Source organism: Sebastes fasciatus, chromosome 3, assembly GCF_043250625.1.
Source record: "Sebastes fasciatus isolate fSebFas1 chromosome 3, fSebFas1.pri, whole genome shotgun sequence".
NCBI lineage: Eukaryota > Metazoa > Chordata > Actinopteri > Perciformes > Sebastidae > Sebastes > Sebastes fasciatus.
Window position 1 is genome coordinate 22,609,646 of NC_133797.1, and position 19,540 is coordinate 22,629,185.

Genomic DNA, 19,540 nt, shown 5'->3' on the forward strand with positions numbered 1-19,540 from the left:
CTTTCACAGTGTGTTTTCAGTTAAAAAGAGTTAATTATAACCTTTTTGGTCGACTAAAAACGTCTTATTTAGCATTCAGTTGCACTTAGCTCCACCCTCTCGTGTCACTTCTGGTTGCAAATAACCAAGATAGCGAAGGCCAAAATGCTGAACTCAAGGCTTCAAAAAGGCAGTCCACCAACCAGTCTATGTCTGTAGGTCACTATAAGCAACACCTTTCACATCAAGTACTGATCATACTTTTTTATGTATCTTAAAATTCATTATCAATATCCTATATGTACAAATCATGTCAGTATTACATTCTGTGAGCAGGGTAATATAATCATTAGATGAAGAGACATGGTGGAAAGGTTTAAGTGCCAGATGGTGTTGAAGTTTGACCGAGAACTATTCCACCAAAGTGAAATATCACTTTAAAAATGAAGTTACAGTTGCTGTGGTGTCTCAGCAGGCTAACGCATGAATAACTTTGGTTTGAATGTGGCTCTCAGCCTTTGATATATGTCATCCCTGATCTCTCTCTCCAATTTTCTCTGTCAGCCGGCACCGTGTATGTCTAGTAAAGCATCGAAATGCTACAAAAGGCCCTGTATTAAAATGTGACAGTGAAGGGAATTTTTATGAAAACCTGGAATCATGATGTCAGATATTCCGTTGGGAGCTATCAGCTGGCGTAGTGCATTTTAATTGGATCAGATATCATAACATCTGCAGCATCATTATCAGGGTTTCTTAAAGAATAGAATTCAGTGGTTCCCTGTTCCACTTGAGTAACGTAATGGCCCATTCTCACTGTGAGATAGACAGAATAGCCTAATAGAGATTTCTTTCTGATGATGCAGAAGAGACCAACTTAATCCCCGGAAAAAGAAAATTGGCTTTTTGAGTGTGTATGTGTGTGAGGCTGAGTGCATGGATGAAAATAACTCCCTCTGGAGAGATGTATCTATGCTGATATTTGTCTCCTAGAGGGTGATAACTGATAAGGTAAAGGACAACATACAGAACCATATTTAGCAGAATTCACCCCATGTTGGTGTGTGTATCGTCCGGTATCAACAATCTCTTCCTACTTATTCCTATTTAGTCATTATTTCTTTAAGCATGTTATTCTGTGTCAGTCATAATCAGTTGGGGTTTTATTGCTATATTGTTATTCTTGAGCTACGCATCTTCTATAGTAGGCCTATAATACTCCAATAATATTCCAACTGAAACATTAAAGGGTTAAGGTGGTGTATTTAGTGTTAATAGTTAAAGTGTTTTTCTGTGTTATTTGAGGCTTATAGTAGGGTATCATTCATGTTTTAGGAGCAGTGTCCCAGTCAGGATGCTCCTACATATTATGCAGCAGGATAAAGAGACACATTCTCAATTTTGACAGTGAATATAAGACACTAGGAGATATTACATTTTGAAGGTTTTTGACTTAAACCCTGCAGCAGTCAGAATATTTTTGGCATCATTGGCCAAAAAATCCATATTATCCTTTCAGCATATTGTAATTCAAGTGCTCTGAGAGAAAACTAGACTTCTGCACCTCCTCATGGATCTGTTTTCAGGCTTTAAAAAAAGTAGTGAGACTTTGGCCAATCACAGGCCACGCAAACTCCTATCAAACGGTCAAACTAGGCAGCGCTGATCGAATATGAATCATTATTCTGTTACTATAATGCCTATTTCTCTCCTCAAATGTTTTCATGCTTTCTCATTTTACAGCTAAACAGTACACTACAAGACGATAATTATGATAATGATTCATATTTGATCAGCGCTGCCTAATTTGACCATTTGATCGGAGTTCGTGAGTGATTGACAGCTGCTCAGAGACGGTAGGCTACAGCTCGGCTCTAATTGGTTGTTTTCCTCCGTTCGGTGAAATCTTGCAGATGCCGTTAGGAGCACCGGAGGACACCGAGGCACATGATTTTTCTTTTTTTCAAAACTTTTTTAATCATATTTGCTCCATTTCTACCCACTGCTGCTTTAAAACCAGATCATTTTGGACCATTATTATTACTACTTAAATGATTATTCTACTATTTTCACATATCATAGCCTTCGTCTGAACATTTAATTAAATTAACGTTTGCCCTAAAAGAGCAGATTCAGAAAACTTTGAAATATTGTTTCATTAATTAGATTTGTTCACAAATAAAAAAAGTTATTATTATTTTACAAAAAGGACGTGAACACTGTATTGATAAATTACAGTATCCTCGTTCTCACCCCTCCTCCCACGTGCCGCGCTCTCCACATAGATTTTATGTTCATATGGCTTATGATGCGCAGCGCAAATACGCTGGTGCTGTGCCATTATGAATCTCCCAGACAACCTGATATGGATAGGGCAGAGAAGAGTACCGGCAGCTTTGTGAGAAGTGCCGGTGCACAAAAAAAGTCACGGTACTCCAAGTAGTAAAATGATACCGGTCGATGAATGCCGACCCACTGCGAGCACTGCCTACAACCATATCTTTTCTCTTTACTAGTACCAGCACCATCTCCTCTTTCTACTACCACACTCCTCTGCTCTGCTCTCCGTTGCGTAGCAGTAAACAGTCGTGTAAGTGCTGAAAGGGCAGCACTTGTTCTGACAATTATGAGTTTATTATCAGAACATGATCTTAACTGCGGAGCGGAACAAGAGGAGAACAGACAGGGAGACACAGATGGTATCAGGAAAACAAAAGAGGGAGAGAATAGTCTGTCTTGAAGGGACTGAAGAATAAAGGCGCGAGGGAGGATGGGAGTCAAACAGATTTGACTTAAATTACTTGTGATAAGGATGAATGAAGGAAGGTGAGCCTCTGTGTGTGTTTGTGTCTGTGCTTGTGTATGTGTTTGAGAACATAAGTGCAGATTAATTAAACTTCAGAGAGAATCGATAATGCTTTAATTTCCAGACTTAATCGATAATCTGATGCCCCTGAAATGAAACAGTTATGCCCCCAGCCATGTGTTTTTGTTTGTGTGTGTGCGTGTGTGTGTGTGTACACACATTTGCTAATCACACAGCTTGTGCCAACACAGTTGTACAAAGATACTGACTCCCAGACTCATCTTTTATCTTCTAATTGAATAGCGAAGACACAGACAAATACGAACACACACACACACACACACACCAGCAATCTGCTGAAAAATTGTCTCTTTGATGCTGCAGTGGTTAGACGTCTTGTTTCATTTAAACATATGTATGCATTGCAACAGTCACACTGTCCTGTGTTACAAGGTATTTGCAGCATATGGTTCATGATAGTCTTAATTTGTCCAGGTGACAATTTATGTCATCATGTATATTTACAGATAGGAGGCAAATGAATGAATGGAGAAACATATTGAATGCAGATGTTTCTATACAGAGCACTCAGCACATTTACATGTAAGTAACCGGGTTACAGCTGATTTTCTTAAAGGAACAGTGTGTAACATTTCAGGGGATCTATTAGCAGAAATAGAATATAATATTCATAACTATGTTTTCATTAGTGTATAATCACCTGAAACTAAGAATCATTGTTTTTTGTTACCTTAGAATGAGCCCTTCGTGTCTTGTCCTCTTCACAGAGTCCACCATGTTGCTCCACCATGTTTCTACAGTAGCCCAGAACAGACAAACCAAACACTGGCTCTAGAGAGAGCCTTTCATGTTTTTACGTTTCCTGAAGGTCAACGTAGTTCTTTGACATGCTTGTGAAGCTGTTCCGACATGCTCGGAAGTGGCTTCCGTTGCTCCTACAGTTGTGTTATTATGGTAAGGATGACCTCTGAACAAGGCGAACGGCGTTACCACGGTTTTGCACTCTGCAGCCCACGTTACCACAGTCTTGGAAAGGATTGAGCTGAGGGGTACTCAGTTGGTTGCAATCTGCAACCACACCACAAGATGCCACCAAATCCTACACTCTATATCTTTAAATGTCATTTAAATTTCCCCAGCTTGAATTCTACTTGAGAAAAAACAAATTTCTTGGTCACTAGCAAGGTCTCTAATTGGCTTTTGACATGTATGCATGTATATGACAAAGACTTCAGACGAAGTATCCCTGTATAACTGTGACTGCAGAGCAGATATTAGCAAATATGTATCCACCTCTAACCAATTCAAACACATTCGTGCTGTAAAGAGAAGCTGTGCCGTCTCTAGCCTGTCACACACACATATACACACATGTATGATATCACTACTACCGTTAAAATATGAGCATTGAAGCTGTTTTGGAGGCTTGTGCTTGTATTTGATCTCCATCGCAAACACATTTGCGATGGAGATAAGCGTGTAGTGGATGTTTTGACCTTTTTTTCATTTTCTATTTTTTGCATCCAGCACCTTCTTAACTTGTGGCAATGTGTGGTGCTCTGGGCATTAATTTGTGACCCAACTATTTATCTATAGCTCTTTACGAAGTCTCCCTGTCCCTGATGAACAAAAATACACACACATGGATGTACGTACTGTAGTGGTGGTGTCACAAGTTTAGAATGAAATTGCTCTAAAAATTTTAATTTGTTGCTCTCTTTTTCCCTCTCCTGCTTGCACTTCAATTCCCCCGTTCTTATCCTTTTTTCTACCATCCCTCTTTCTTTCCCTCTCATCTCTCCTCTGCCTCTTTCCCCCTTTTTCCACAGAGCGTCCCCAGCCACCCAGGAAGTTGGCTGTTCCTCAGGACGGGGTTGAATCTCGCCACCTCCGCCTCCACTGGGTGACGGGTGGCTCAGGTTCCTCCCCGCTGAGGTACTTCACTCTGCAGGCCAAAGAGCTGCCCGACGGGGCCTGGAACACACACACCGCTGACATCCCGCACAACGTGACCACCTGGACCACTGACAGGTACACATGTGCACATATGTGCAGTCATATACACAAACACTTATCTGCTCGTGTGGCGAGAGGGTAGTAATTGTCTCATCATAGCTTAGCAACCATAAATACGTATGTGCAGCAGACCTGTCAAGCATGACACTCCATATTTAAAGAGGTTGGAGGGTGGTGTCTATTTTTGCGTTTTTGCCTTTCCACAACCTAAGCAAATGTGTAAGAAATGGATTGTTCGGAAGTGTTTCTGCTCTAACGTAAACTGCAAATGTTAGCAGTACTGGCTAGTAATAACCAGTGGGCAACCTCTGGTCTGAAAAGTAAGGCCAATGCTGAAGTGCCTTAAACGTGCATTCTTTCTAATAGCCAGCAGGGGGCGACTCCTCTGGTTGCAAAAAGAAGTCAGATTGTATAGAAGTCTATGAGAAAATGAGCCTACTTCTCACTTGATTTATTACCTCAGTAAACATTGTAAACATGAGTTTATGGTCTCAATCACTAGTTTCAAGTCTTCTTCAATACAGCACGATGTTCATTTAGTAAATTATGGTCCCATTTAGAGTCAAATAGACCATAAAGCAGGGTATGCTTTAGGGCGTGGCTACCTTGTGATTGACAGGTCGTTGTTGTTGTTCGTGTTTTCGTCTTACAACTTTAACCCTTTCACAGTGTATTTTCAGTTCATGAAAATTAATATAACATTTTGGTCGCCTAAAAATAGCTTATTCAGTGTTCGGTTGTACTTAGCTCCACCCTCTCGTGACACTTCTGGTTGCAAAAAAACAACATGGCGATGGCCAAAATGCCGAACTCGAGGCTTCAAAACAGCGTCCACAAACCAATGGGTGACGTCACGGTGACTACGTCCACTTCTTATATACAGTCTATGGTAGCAACCCAGCGTTACTTCCATGAAGTCTTTCATACTGTATAACAGCAGATCTGCAATCTGTCATAATAATATCCAAATCAGGGGTTCACGATGTTAAAGGGACTCTATGTAAGAATCAGAAATTGCTTGTTAACAGCGACACCTGTGGCCGTTAAGTCAATGAAAGTCAGCGCCCTAAATCTCCTGGAGGACAGAGGTTCAGGTCCATCATGTGGAATGAGGCACCAACAACCAGAGAGAGGTCCCAGAACGGCTGATGATCCAGCACAGAGAAGCCTGTGTTTCCGTTGTGTTGTGAGCTTCTTGCAACCTTTTTTTCTAAATGCTGCGCATGTCTCGTCAAATTGATGTTTCCGTGTCTCGTCAAGTTGGTGAAGATGTTTCTTCATTTGGTTGTGTTGTGTGTATTTACGGTGCGTTGAGCTCTCAGGGCCACTGTATACTTACAGATCCCTAACATCGAAGCTTTGTTTAGCATGACTTGCTGGACATGAATTAGTTAAAGCAAAATCTTGTTTAAAAATCCTGTAATGTTTATGCGTCCTTAGGGAGAAAGAGAGTGGACAGAGAGAGAGAGGGGGGATGCTATGAATTCTCAAAGCAAACAACAGAAAATTAGAACACAGAAGGAAAAGTTTTATTTATTTAGCACATGAAGTACCAAAAAGGTTTGTGGAGCAAAAAAACAACGTAAACCACAAAAAAAAAAAAACACCAGGGAGAGTAATCATAATCACTGCAGAAACGTGGAGGATCTCAGTCACCTAATCACACAGGCACAGCAGGAAGTGCTCTTTGTCTGTTTCTCTTACTACCTTTTTTTTCCTCACTCTGCCTTTACGCTTTCAGGTTTGTGTGTGCTGTTTGTCCATAGTCTCTCTCTACAACCGTTTTTACCTTTTCATCCATCATCCCTCTTGTTGTCCCCACCTCCTTCCCTCCCCCCCTTCATCCATCGACAGCTAGTGCTTTCAAAAAACATAATGCATGTATTTTTTCCTTCGATCACATGCACTCATCCCCTGGAAGAGAGCTCCATGTCTTCCTTTTCCATCCCTCCCTCTTTATCCCTCCATCCTCTTCTCCCTGGTGAGGCTGTCATTATGGCAGCAGGTGATGGTGGTCAGACTCGACGGCTGCTCCAACTTCCCTGAAAGCTTGAGTAGCAGAACTACGCTGAGGCTTTACTTGTGTATCGTGTGTGTGTTCCCCCACATGTGTCTTCCGCTCCATGACTATCACAGAGCTATTTGAGATGCTGAAGAGCGTCCTCTCAGTGTGGCTGCATCAGCCTGCTTCAACCTGCCTCAGGGAGAGTCTATCTGCCGTGATGATGGTGGCGCTGCTGCTGTTATTGTTTTGATGCCGTTTTTTCGAGCTCATTCTATCACTGAATGCTCTAATTGCAGCGCCGGATGGAGGAATTAGCTTACATCTCTGCACGTTCGCGCTCACACTTACTTGTTATCCGTCCTTAATTGTTGTTTTCCACCGAGACATCTTTGGAAAACCAAAACATCGAAGTCCCCAGGCTGATGCAAACATAGACACAGTACAAACACTGTCTTTAACGTCGTCCCAGTGCTGTGGGTGCCTTTGATGTCTTATTCCTACGATACCCACAACCCCATAGGGCCTTTTCTTGTCCCTTATTGGGCACGGCTCATTATTATACAAGAGGACACTTGAGCAGTGCTCGTGTCGCCTGCTGAGTTTCTAGCTGATCCTCTGTAGTCTCCGAGGCTCGGTGTAGATAAAGTCTAAAGGAGGACCTTGCAGGTAGATGTGTAAGCAGTGATTAGAGGGGGGGGGGGGATGGGTGTTCATCTTGTTAATTATTAGGTTAGACTAATAAAAATGACTGTTTTGCCACCGACTGTCCTTTTTAAATTTTAATCAATTTCCCGCGGTGTTCAGGAGAGGGCACATTTAAACTATTAGCATGCTATAAGGCACCATAGACTCGTTCAGCTCGTCCCTAACAATGGGTGCCTGTTCATTCAGCTGATTGTAAGTGGCTCTAGAGCAAAGTGTTTTCAACATGACTGATGTAAATTGTTATTCTGCGCTTATTAATGCATTCACCTTGCACAGAGGAGAAATGCAGATAAGATGTTGTGGTAGCATGGCGGTAAAAATACTTTGGCAGGGGAGACAATTAGGAAAGGTGTAAGACGATTATTATTCAGGACCTAGTCTGCTCTTCAAAGGCCACTAAAAGAGCAAAAATATGTCTGTGATGGGGGGGGGGTGGTGATGGAGGAGATGGTTTTGGAGGAAGATATTCCCAAAGTTTTAAAAAGTTAAGGATGTTTTAAGTAGAGCTTCAACAGTGAATCGACTCGTTGTGAACTATAAAATTATTCACAAACTATTTTGATAATCGATCAATCAGTTTGGGTAATTTTTTAAGATAAAAAAAGTCTAAATTCTCTGATTCCAGCTTCTTAGATGTGAATATTTTCTGGTTTCTTCACTCCTCTATGACAGTAAACGGAGTATCATTGAGTTGTGGACAAAACAAGACATTTGAGGACGTCATTTTGGTCTTTGGGAAACACTGATCTTCATTTTTCCCTATTTTCTGACATTTTATTGAACAAACAACTAATCAATTAATCAAGAAAATAATTAACAGATTAATGGACAATGAAAATGATCGTTAGTTGCAGCCCTAGTTTTAAGGTCTTACAAATACTCAAAATGCTCATTAGTGAGAAACCTTTAGTGGAAACAAAAATCTGTTTGTTTACTATGAAAATCCCACCAGGTACTTTAAAGCTTTGGCATTGCTGTTATTACATTTTCATATATTACTTGCAATATGAACTAATTCCACTGTTTTCATCAGTATACAGTTATCTCCCCTTGATTACTCTACTAAGCAGATCAAACTTGATTTATTTGTATAGCACCTCTCATAGTTAAGTGCAATTCAAAGCTCTTTACAGGTGACTGATGAGCTAATAAGAGTCCAAATATAAACTGTGAAACAATAAAGCACAGGCGCGATGCTAAGAGGAGACATTGAGGTGCAATGCTCACCCATGGCACATCTTTCAAGCAAAAAAAATAAAATAACAGGAGACGTGAATTAACGATTGGTGCATCCACTGTGATGTGTGAAGGTTCATTGTAGTGAAGTATTGAGAAACGTTTTCGCTGACGGTAATGCTTGTAAGGCAGAGCTGGTCCTGAAGAGCTCCAAGACACTTCGCCTTCGGCTCTTTTAGTGGCGAGTCCAGTGGTCGGCGTGATGACGTTTAGTAGGGTCATTTAGCCGCTTGTCAGCAACCGCCTTTTATAAGACACATAAAGGCTTCAAAATTCACTATTGGGATATTTATTGAAGTATTTTATATCGGAGAACAAAACGTTAAAATCTCTTCAGCTTGTGTTAACAGCAGACCTTATTTCAGGCTTCTAACTAAAAACCCATTGACTCCCAGACGAGGGAACCGGAAGTGCTAAAATGCTAACTCTTTTCCGGGTTTTAGGATTCATTCCTGCACCGCTCTATTACAAACGCAAAGCATGAATCAATTGTTCTAGTAATAATTCAGTCACATTGAAAACATATTGCGAATCTTACATGAGAATCATGGAGCAACAAACCCAGCAGCCGTTCAATTTAAATGAATCAATTCATCAATTTAAGCCTGAATTCTGTTCAAAAATATATTTGAAATAAAAGGAAAATATTATTTTTAAATGAATGAATGCAAACTTTCCTCAGGCAATGGGACGAAGGAAAAAAAAGATAGATATATAAGAAAGAGAGAGAGGTGTAAGGCTGAAATCAATAGCATGTGAATCATATTAAATTAATATTTATGTGCATTTTGTGTCCATCTGTTCATGTGTATCTGTGTGTGTTTGTGTCTACAGACTGAAGCCCTTTACATCATACAAGTTTCGGATGTTGGCAACCAACGATGTAGGAGACAGCGTCCTCAGCAAAGAGACGGAGGCTGTTACAACTCTGCAGGATGGTGAGAGATTAGGAACACTGGGGAGGAAAGAAGGAGGAAAACGAGGAAATATGTGGATTTGAAAACATAATAGAGAGTGACAGTTTCTACGTCTTTTTCTTCCTCACTCTCTTTCTCTATTTTTTCTTTTCAGTGCCTGACGAGCCTCCAGTGATCCTCGCAGTGAAACCAACAACCACTACCTCAGTCCTGGTGCAGTGGAAGGTATATGAAGACAGATACACACTCAGTATATACACACAGAGCTGCACAATGCAACTCTGAGTGCAGGTTAATCACCTATTTGGAGAATGAGACCCCTGCAGACTAACTGTATGCAGTGTTTGTACGTGTTGTATGTGGATGCAATTATCATTATTTATTGAACCAGGAGAGGTCAGAGGGCAGCACAGACAGATTGGAGGGATCTCAAGAGGGAGGGGCGGACAGACGGAGGGACAGATCGTCCTGGCTGGGGGAGAAAAATGTTCAAACTCTTAATAAGGATATACCAGCAGGAGAGCTGTTAGAGGGTGGGAGAAGCAAACATCAGCAATGTCCAACAACAGAGGAAAAAAGAGAGAGAGTTCTGGAGAAATAGAGGTGGTTTTAGAGCAACCGTGACATGTGAGAAGACAGTAAACACAGCCTAGCTGCTTCTCTGCTTGTCACTCTTCCTCTTCGGTTTGGAAGTGTCTTCTCTCACTCCTTCTAGCCTTATGTCAAAGCAGAAGGAGGCAATGAAAAACAAAGTCACCAGCAATTTCATCATCCTTTACAAGAGTGCCAAACCCACTGAAGCATCACTTTGTCTGTGCGGGTTACAGCCGGACCAATCCACCAGCACTTTAAAGTGGACTCTGCTGATAAAATACTGCTCTGCCAGCCGCCGGCGTCCTGTCAGTCACTTTGCTATGCCAAGAAAATGAAAATGAGCTCAGTGCAGATTTCTTTTTTTTTTTGAGGAATGGAGTACTAATACTTTTCTCTGTGTGTGCTTGTTTGCATGTTTTTCAGCGACCCAATGACGACAGCATTAACGGGGTGTTGACTGGATACCGGCTGTATTACAGAGAGCTCCCAGTAAACACTTCCACTTTCACTGAAGCAGAAGTCCAGGCCACCAAAAACAACACCACAAGTGCCCTCATTACAAGTGAGTAGTACTGAGACTAATGTTAAATGTTCGCTAAATCCAACCCCCACTTAGTTACTGTTGCTATGCCTGTCAGACTTTATTGTCCTTGCGCTGCAATTACGCAGCATTTATAGTGTCATTTATATTAGGGCTTAACGATTTCGAAAAAATTATCTAATTGCAATTATTTTGCAATTGTGTTATGATTTGTGATATTACAGGGAATGATAATTGTACATTGTTATTCTCATTTTAAGTAAATAACATGAAAATGATTATGGTGTGATTTTAGCAGGGATCTGTACCAAAAAAATATGTTTTCTTAAATCTGTAGAATATGATGCGTAGGCCAGGACATCACTGCAGCACGACAATATATAAAGGTGCTAAATTTCAAATTCAGAGCATATCCATGATTGAGGGATTTCCTCCGCACGGCTCTCAACATGGTGACGGCTGAGCCGGTGGCTAGCAGCTAACAGTGCTAGCAACACGAACAGTGCAAACAACATCAACAGTGCTGACAGAGCTAACAGTGTTAACCTGGGGTGAACCGGAGGGTGGGTGTTAAGCGACGCTACGCCGTGGGTCGGGTTATCAGTGATAACCGCCGTATTAGCTAGTCAGTGGGGTACACACACTGGGACTAACATGCTCTACATTCACACAACTTCATTCTCTGCTCAGGTAGACATTACTCCTCTATAACTTTATATAGCTAATAGTTGTTTGCTGCTATATTACTTAGAGCTGTCAAAGTTAACGTGATAATAACGTGTTAACGCAAATTTGTTTTAATAACACTAACACAATCGATCTTTCGGAGGCTGTAGCGGGCTCAGTTTTAAAGCTAGAGTGAAGATACTGGCATCATATGAAACTAGAAAACCTAAAGAATTCATCCCTTGGAACTTGCGCAAAATTTTGGAGAGGAAAAACTGGCATGGCCATTTTCAAAGGGGTCCTTTGACCTCTGACCTCAAGATATGGGAATGAAAATGGGTTCTATTGTTACCCACAAGTCTTCCCTTTACAGACATGCCCACTTTATGATAATCACATGTAGGGTTGGGCAAGTCATAGTCAAGTCAGCATGCTATGATTTGAGCATATTTTTTATGCTAAAGGCCGTACCTGTGAGGGTTCCTGGACAATATTGTTCATTGTTTTGTGTTGGTAATTGATATACAATAATAAATAAATATATACATACATTTGCATAAAGCAAGCATATTTGCCCACGCCCATGTTGATAAGAGTATTAAATACTTGACAAATCTCCCTTTAAGGTACTTTTGAACAGATAAAAAATCATGCGATTAATTGAGATTAAATATTTGAATCGATTGACAGCTGTAAAATGAATGCTCTAAATTTCAAAGTTATCACCTTTAATTTGAAAGGATATTTTGACACATTAAGCCTTTAACGAATATTGCGCCTATTGCGATATGAAAATTGCAGTAGGCCATACTACAATTTTGATTAAATTATTTATTCATTATTAATTGATTACTTTATTTAAATTGTTATTTTGATTAATTGTCAACCCTAATTTTTGTCACCTGAAATTCTTTTTAATTTTGTATCTATTGGTTCTTTATTGCTGACAGAGGGAGACAAATGCAGGCTCTCATTTCTCGTTAAACTGGAGATTTTATCAGCTGTAGCTGACTAGCTAATTAAGCTGACCTTAGCTCCATGAGTTAAAAACACAAACTCCAGCTGACTCATTTTATAAAAATAACACTGTAAATATACGTAGGACATGGAAATTTAAAAAACAGCATTGTATTGCAGTATAGAGCTACATAGTCACAATACTCTAGTATTTATGTAAGTATGATAATGAGTGTTAAAACAGAAACATCTTTCAGACGTTTCCCTTTTAAACACAGTCATTTTATTGAATTTATGTATTGATGTCTCCCTCCATCTTTCTCTCACTCTTCCCAAGCCAAAAGCACATTCAAGACAGTCAGCAGTGCCTCGCTAACACAGTTTGAGTTGACACGTAAGTAAATCAAGATGGGAAGTAAAGCTCCTGGCATCTTTATGTGTTAGATTTCGTTTAAGTTACCTTGATAAACAAACAGCTTCTAGAATAAGAAGTGACAACAACAACCAACATAGTTGCTTCGCATGCAAGTCGTATAAATGTAAATGTAAGTATTTTCATTTCTTTGTAGAACTAAAGAAGTTCAAACGCTACCAGATTGTTATGACGAGCTACAATATCATCGGAGAGAGCCCCCCCTCCGCCCCAGTCGAGGTGTCTGTTGGAGAGGCAGGTAGGTGGAAACACAAGGAGGCTGTTAGACTGGTCACAACTTCAATGTGTGATATACACATTTTGTTTCTAAACTGTTTACACTGGTAGGATATAACGCCAGAAAAGCTGTTTTATTGTTGAATGTCAAGCTCCCGCGTTCAACATTTAGTGCGTTTTGGCTTCATAAAGGAACATTTAGTTTGGAGCTGAATCTTTAGATGGTTGCTCTTTTTATATCAGTTACAGTGATCTTTTAATTTATACTTACTTCTCAGGATATCATCTTTTAAGCATGAAAGCACTTTCTTGACCTTAGAAATAGTATTTGAACAGATCAATCCCATCTTAAAGTCCACTTACTAACTTCAGATCGTATCAGACGGTATTAATCAGCAGATAGAGTTCAGTACTTCAGTTGAGATGAAGATGGATCCGTTCACATACAAGCTCAGTAGCTGTGATGATGTCATCCATAGCACATCATCCGCTTTTGAGGACTGTGTGATATGGTTGAAACCTCTGGAAGACACTAGTAAGGGGACCTTGAGATGGGATTGTTTTGTCAAATGATTATTTTCTGTCTCTGTTTTGTCTGCTCTCTGTCTCTTGTCTCCTTCTCTTCTCTTTCTTGCTCTGTCCTGTCCACGCCTCATGTCCTGCTCTCAGTGCCCCTCGAGTGGCATTGCCTTGTGTGTGTGTGTACGTGTGTGTGCGTGTGTTTGTGTGTGTGTGTGTGTGTGTGTGTGTGTGTGTGTATTTGTGCCTATGTGTGTGTATGTGTGTGTGAGGGTGTGCGTGTGCATTCATCTGGACACATCTGAATGTCGTCAAGAGCTGCACAAAGTCATCTATTTTGTCGTAATGGCCCAACCCCTGTTTAACTTTCACCGGAGAGTCAAACCATGGATCCATTACACAGACAGGAGTGCAAATATATTACTCTCACACACTTATATGCACACACACACACACACACACACACACACACACACACACTTCTACAAGGCTGGCAAACACATAAGCAACAGTGCGGGTGAACACATTGGCACGTTATGGTAGTAACACCCACACGTTTTTGCAATTTCCCTCACAATCTCACACTCTCTCCATCAGACCAATGCCGCATTCCTATTCAAGGGGTGTGTGTAGTGTGTGTGTGTGTAGTGTGTGCGTGTAGGCCATACATATCACATGCAGATGAGCGAGAGGTGAGGATAAGCAGGGGGAGGCAGAAAAGGGCTGGAGGGGGATGATGAAATGGGGTGATATGGCCTTTTCTCTAGCCTCAGGTGCACACTGCTGAGTGTTCATGCATATGTGTGGTACAGTGGAGCAATAAGGTGCTGCCGTAGGCCCCTTCTAATTGGAAGGGTAAAACATTTCTTTCCTACTTCCCACTCTCACACCCAGCTGCGCACACACAAACACACACACACACACACACACACAGTAACTGTCTAACGAATCGCCTCGTCTCCTGCAGCTCCATCAGTGGCCCCTCAGTCTATCAGAGTGTCAGCTGTGTCTCCCTCCATCCTGGAAGTGACCTGGGACACCCCCCCCCTTGAGACCCAGAATGGACTCATCCAAGGATACAAGGTGAAACACACAAATATGCAAAGATTTCCACACACAAGACAGAAAAAGATCACACAAATGAGCACTTACTGTATAGTATGAGTGTCCACGTGATAGAAAAGCACACGGCTCTGTTTCCCTCTGCATTTTAAACGTCTCTGCTCTTGTCTTGGAGGGGCTTTGCTCTGCCGCACCTTCAAGTGTCCTATAGAGAAAGAGGGAGCATTAAGTCAGAGGAAGAATCTGAATATCCTTTAATGGTTTCAATATCACTCCTCTGCCCGTCTCTCCCCCTCAACTCCCCTGTCACACCCCCTCGCTCTTAGTACTTCAAACACAAGGTTATCTGTCCTGCTTTAGACACATTGATTTCTGCCTGAGAAGAGGGGGGAATGGAGAAAGAAAGACGGGAATGTAATATTTGCAGAGAGAAGAAATGAGATGAGCGAGTGATCCCTGTAGAATCCTGATTAGAGGAGAGGATCGAGGGAATACGTTTAAACTAGCAGAGGCAGCCGGACACTGGGAGAGGAGTATGAGGCGGAGAGGGTTAACGAGATTAAGACGAGAGAAATAGAGCAAAGAAAGAATGTTTAATGAATTTATAGGTTCTGACTTATGTTAACACTCCGACTCTGTTAGGTGAGCAGGAGGCGGCAGGTGGGACTGAAGGTAAACTACATTGCAAGTGTATTTTTAGACATTTGAAGTTTACTGAAATGCTCTAGAGGGCTCGTTAAATGCACTGAACATGATGGGTAACAGGTAGGGCTTTCAATCGATTAAAATATTTAATCACTATTAATCGCATGATTATCCATAGTTAATCGTTATTAATTGCACATTTTTTATCTGTTCAAAATGTACCTTAAATAGAGATATGTCAAGTATTAAATACTCTTATCAACATGGGAGAGGGTAAATATGCTGCTTTATGCAAATGTATGTATATATTTATTATTAGAAATCACTTAACAACACAAAACAAAAGACCAATATTTTTAGCGCAAGTTTGGAGCTTTAGTTAGCCTCCTTCAAACAAGTATGACATGGTTGGTACCAATGGATTCCTTAAGTGTTTTCTAGTTTCATATGATGCCATTATCTTCTTTAAAACTGATCCCGCTACCACCTGGAATCGCAAGTTGCGTTTATGCGTTAAAGAAATTAATGGCGTTAAAACAAATTTGCGTTAACGCATTATTATGGCGTTAACTTTGACAGCCCTGGTAACAGGTTATACCAAACTGTGCTGGTGGAATAACACACACAACACATATAAATGGTTGCACGTTATCAAATGTGTGGGCAGATTGGTACAAATGAGTCATTGATATTTTGAGTGAAGCTCTCCAAAACTGTAGATTTCCCTTGTCATGTCAACTTTTAAGATGTTTTTTCTTCATACTTATAAGATAATTCATCATGCTATTCCTGCCAAAGTAGGTCAGTCATTTCTAATAGAAGTGCTACAGACACAAACAAAAACCTCAAAATGATGAAGTGTTTTCCTCCTTTGCAAAGTAAACATCCAACCGCTGTTTTTCATCAAGATTTAAGATCCTAAATCAACTCTTTAACAAAAGAGATGGTTGGAAAATCCATTTAAGTTTCTGGATCTCATCAAATCATAATCATGTTCATTCATGACAACTTCAAATTGTTTTACTAATCCTGATGGTCTCACACTCTTACCAAATCCCAAAATAGATCCTCTACACAACAGTAGAGTGGATTAAAAAGAAATGTCCTGGACATTTTTACTAAACCATTAGAATAAAGTATCAGAAATGAATGTAAATGGAAGTACCCCTTTTACGCAGAAGGTAATACATTTTGATTTTAAATTGAGTATATGGATGAGATATTCTGTATCTCATTATTGTAAGAGCTTGTGGAAGGACAGAGATGGTATAATGCTGCCCTCAAGTGCTACTCATAAGCTGCTGCTTCCAAGTTTGGAAGCTGTAAATATAGCTTATGGTGCTTTGTAGTGCCTTCTGTTAGGAATAATAACAAAATGGGCCTCTTAACAGAAAGTAGCTCTTGGCTTTTGTTTTACTTTATAAACCAAACTGCACAGAGACGGTTTATGTTGCAGAAAAAAACTGTTGAATGTAAAGTAGCAACTTAGATTTATACAAAAAAAAAAACATTTATTTACCTGAAATACCAACATAAATTCAAATATCAATTACTGCCACAAATCTGAATATTAGACCCGTTTTTAAAACATTCCCGCAAAATGTTCGACATCAGTAAAGATCAGTGTCTTGTTGTTACACACTGAAGTCATATTTATTATGATATTTCACAGTAATAGCAAGAAGTGGCAACATTATACTGCTGCATGTTGTTGTTGGCTGATATGACACTGTTGCCAAATACACCACATCAATCATATCATATCAATATCTGGTCAAATCTCACTGTGTGTATCCATCTTATTGACCACTGGTCCACAAAGAAACTCCAAGTACACAAAATGTCCAGTCTGTCTGTAATTATAAAAGCAACAATTTCATGATCTGATTACAGTTTGAATGAGCTGAGGAGCCATGTGACGGTATGATTAGGGACCCGGGTGGCTGATTGTCGTCGAATGCTTGTCGGGAAAAAAACGTCCGTGTGCTGTGGTTGAACACGTTCAAATCAAGAACAAACTCTGCTCTGGCACATATTCATTTTGCTGTGAATTTGCACTTAAAGCTACGATGACCAGATGTCCCAGTTTGTCTGGGATTGTCCCGGTTTCAACCTGGATTTCCTGAGTCCGGATGAATATCTGTAAAACACTAAAATGTCCCGGCTTTCAACACCCACTAACAAATAGTCCCGGTTTTCACCACAATTATAATAATAACAACAATATTATACTTACATTACCATGTTCTGTCCCACTCATTATTACGGAGCCCGGGAGTGGTCATAGAGAGAAAAGATATTGCCTAATATATTGAGGCCACAATTTGTGCACACAAGTTATGTGTATTTACAGAGAGCCAGCACAGCGCTCCCCGCTGCAGTCTCTAACTAGAGTGATGTTGCGCGCTGTCAAGCTACAATTATGCGCAGCAGATCAGCTAGTTACATTTAGTGCAACCAGCATCAGACTTTTGTAAATTAACCACAGAACCCTCCCGTGCTTATGTGCACATCAAACGTGTCGTTTTGATTAATTATTCTACACAGTTCCTTCTGCGCATCAACAGGCATGTACTGTAGGGGAAAAATTGTGAATCACTTAAAACTTCTTGCTCCGCTTATAACTCCCTCCGGACCATCCGCAGAGAACCTGACAGGATCATCTCACATCTCCACTCTGGTAAAAAGAAAAAGCTTGAGAATGGCTATAATTCTTAAAGAAACTAAAGAAGGCAAAAATTCCCCTGCGAAGTTCTTGTTAATGGGTAACTTCGGTATTTTTCGACATGGACCATATGTTCCCTCGTTTTTGTGTCTAAGTGACTAATAGGGACAACAATTTCTGAAATTTGTGGGATAACACTGTAACCGGCAGCCGCGGAACGAGCTGCGAGTGCAAGAGAGCAGCGTCAATGTAATGTTACGTTCATTAAATGTGCTTGTTTTTGCCACTGACAGGCTCAGATTGTTTTTAAAAGTGTCTGACAACATTATGGAAAGGACCCTACAGAGAAATAAAACGTTTTTCTTACCTTTCTCCGGTCTGTTTGTTATTGTGTCCAAGTCCCGCTCAAGGAGAAGTCTCGTGAAATCTGAATATCTGTATATTCTGGCTCAAACAAATACTGGTGGCCATGGAATTCAAAGACCTCATCCACATTGTTGAAATCACCTAAATATGCAGCCATGACGTTGAAAATCTTTTAGATAACACTAAACTACACTTTCTGTACTCCAACACAACAAACTCTGCCCGGCTGCCACTCACGTTTCCACCATGGATGTATTCCAATATTCCACCGTTGTCTTCCAGCAACACGTCACCTCGCCAGATTTCAGAACAAGACTTCTCCTTGAGTGAGACTCTTTCCATAATGTTGTCAGACACTTATAATAACAATCAGAGCCTGTCATGGCAAAAACAAGCACTTTTAGTGGACCTAAATGACGGTGCCAGCTTGCCCCAATAGCACCATATTGCAGCCTGTGAGCAGCTGCCGTCTGCAGCGCTCTCCCTCAATACTGGACCAGTTTCGTCTGTGGCTCAGAGGTAGAGCAGGTCGTCCACCAATCGGAAGGTCGGCGGTTGGATCCCTGGCTCCTCTGGTCACATGTCGAAGTGTCCTTGAGCAAGACATTTAACCCCAAATGGCTCTCGAAGGCTGTGCCACTGGTGTGTGAATGATTATTTAGATTATATCCTGACGTGCAGGTTGGCACCTTGCATGGCAGCCTCTGCCATCAGTGTGTGAATAGGTGAATGCTGACATGTAGTGTAAAGGGCTTTGAGTGGCAAAATGCAATATAAATGCAAGTCCATTTACTATTTCAGAAATGGTTGTCCCTATTAATCAGTTAGATTGAAAAACATGGGAAAATAGTCCTCAGGTCGAAAAATACCAAAGTTACCCTTTAACCTTTACAGAGGAGCAATAGAAAGCATCCTGACTGGAAACATTACAAACTGTCCTGGGATGTGCACAGGTCAGGACAGGAGCGCTCTGCAGCCGGTGATTAAAACCGCCCCGAAAATTGTGGTACCCATCTACCGAGCATCAGTGATATCAGTGAGGTGAGGTGCCTGCGCAGAGCCCAAAGGATATCAATAGACAATACCCAGCCAGCCACAGCCTGTTCATCCTGCTGCCGTCTACAGAACTAACAGCTGACTCAACTCATCCTCCACCATAACAAATAGTTTTGCTTTTTTGTTTTTCTTATG

General features: G+C 40.8%; 1 protein-coding gene across 4 annotated transcripts in view; it reads left to right on the forward strand.

Moving 5' to 3' along the window:
* Positions 1-19,540, forward strand: part of LOC141764413 (protein sidekick-1-like) — a 293,487-nt gene that overhangs the window by 261,752 nt on the left and 12,195 nt on the right. For all 4 annotated transcript variants that reach the window (XM_074629649.1, XM_074629650.1, XM_074629647.1 and 1 more), the window contains 7 exons: positions 4,636-4,837; positions 9,603-9,706; positions 9,840-9,910; positions 10,703-10,841; positions 12,781-12,837; positions 13,013-13,114; positions 14,579-14,694. In XM_074629649.1, the coding sequence (XP_074485750.1) occupies positions 4,636-4,837; positions 9,603-9,706; positions 9,840-9,910; positions 10,703-10,841; positions 12,781-12,837; positions 13,013-13,114; positions 14,579-14,694 (791 nt within the window). The remainder of the gene's footprint in view (positions 1-4,635; positions 4,838-9,602; positions 9,707-9,839; positions 9,911-10,702; positions 10,842-12,780; positions 12,838-13,012; positions 13,115-14,578; positions 14,695-19,540) is intronic.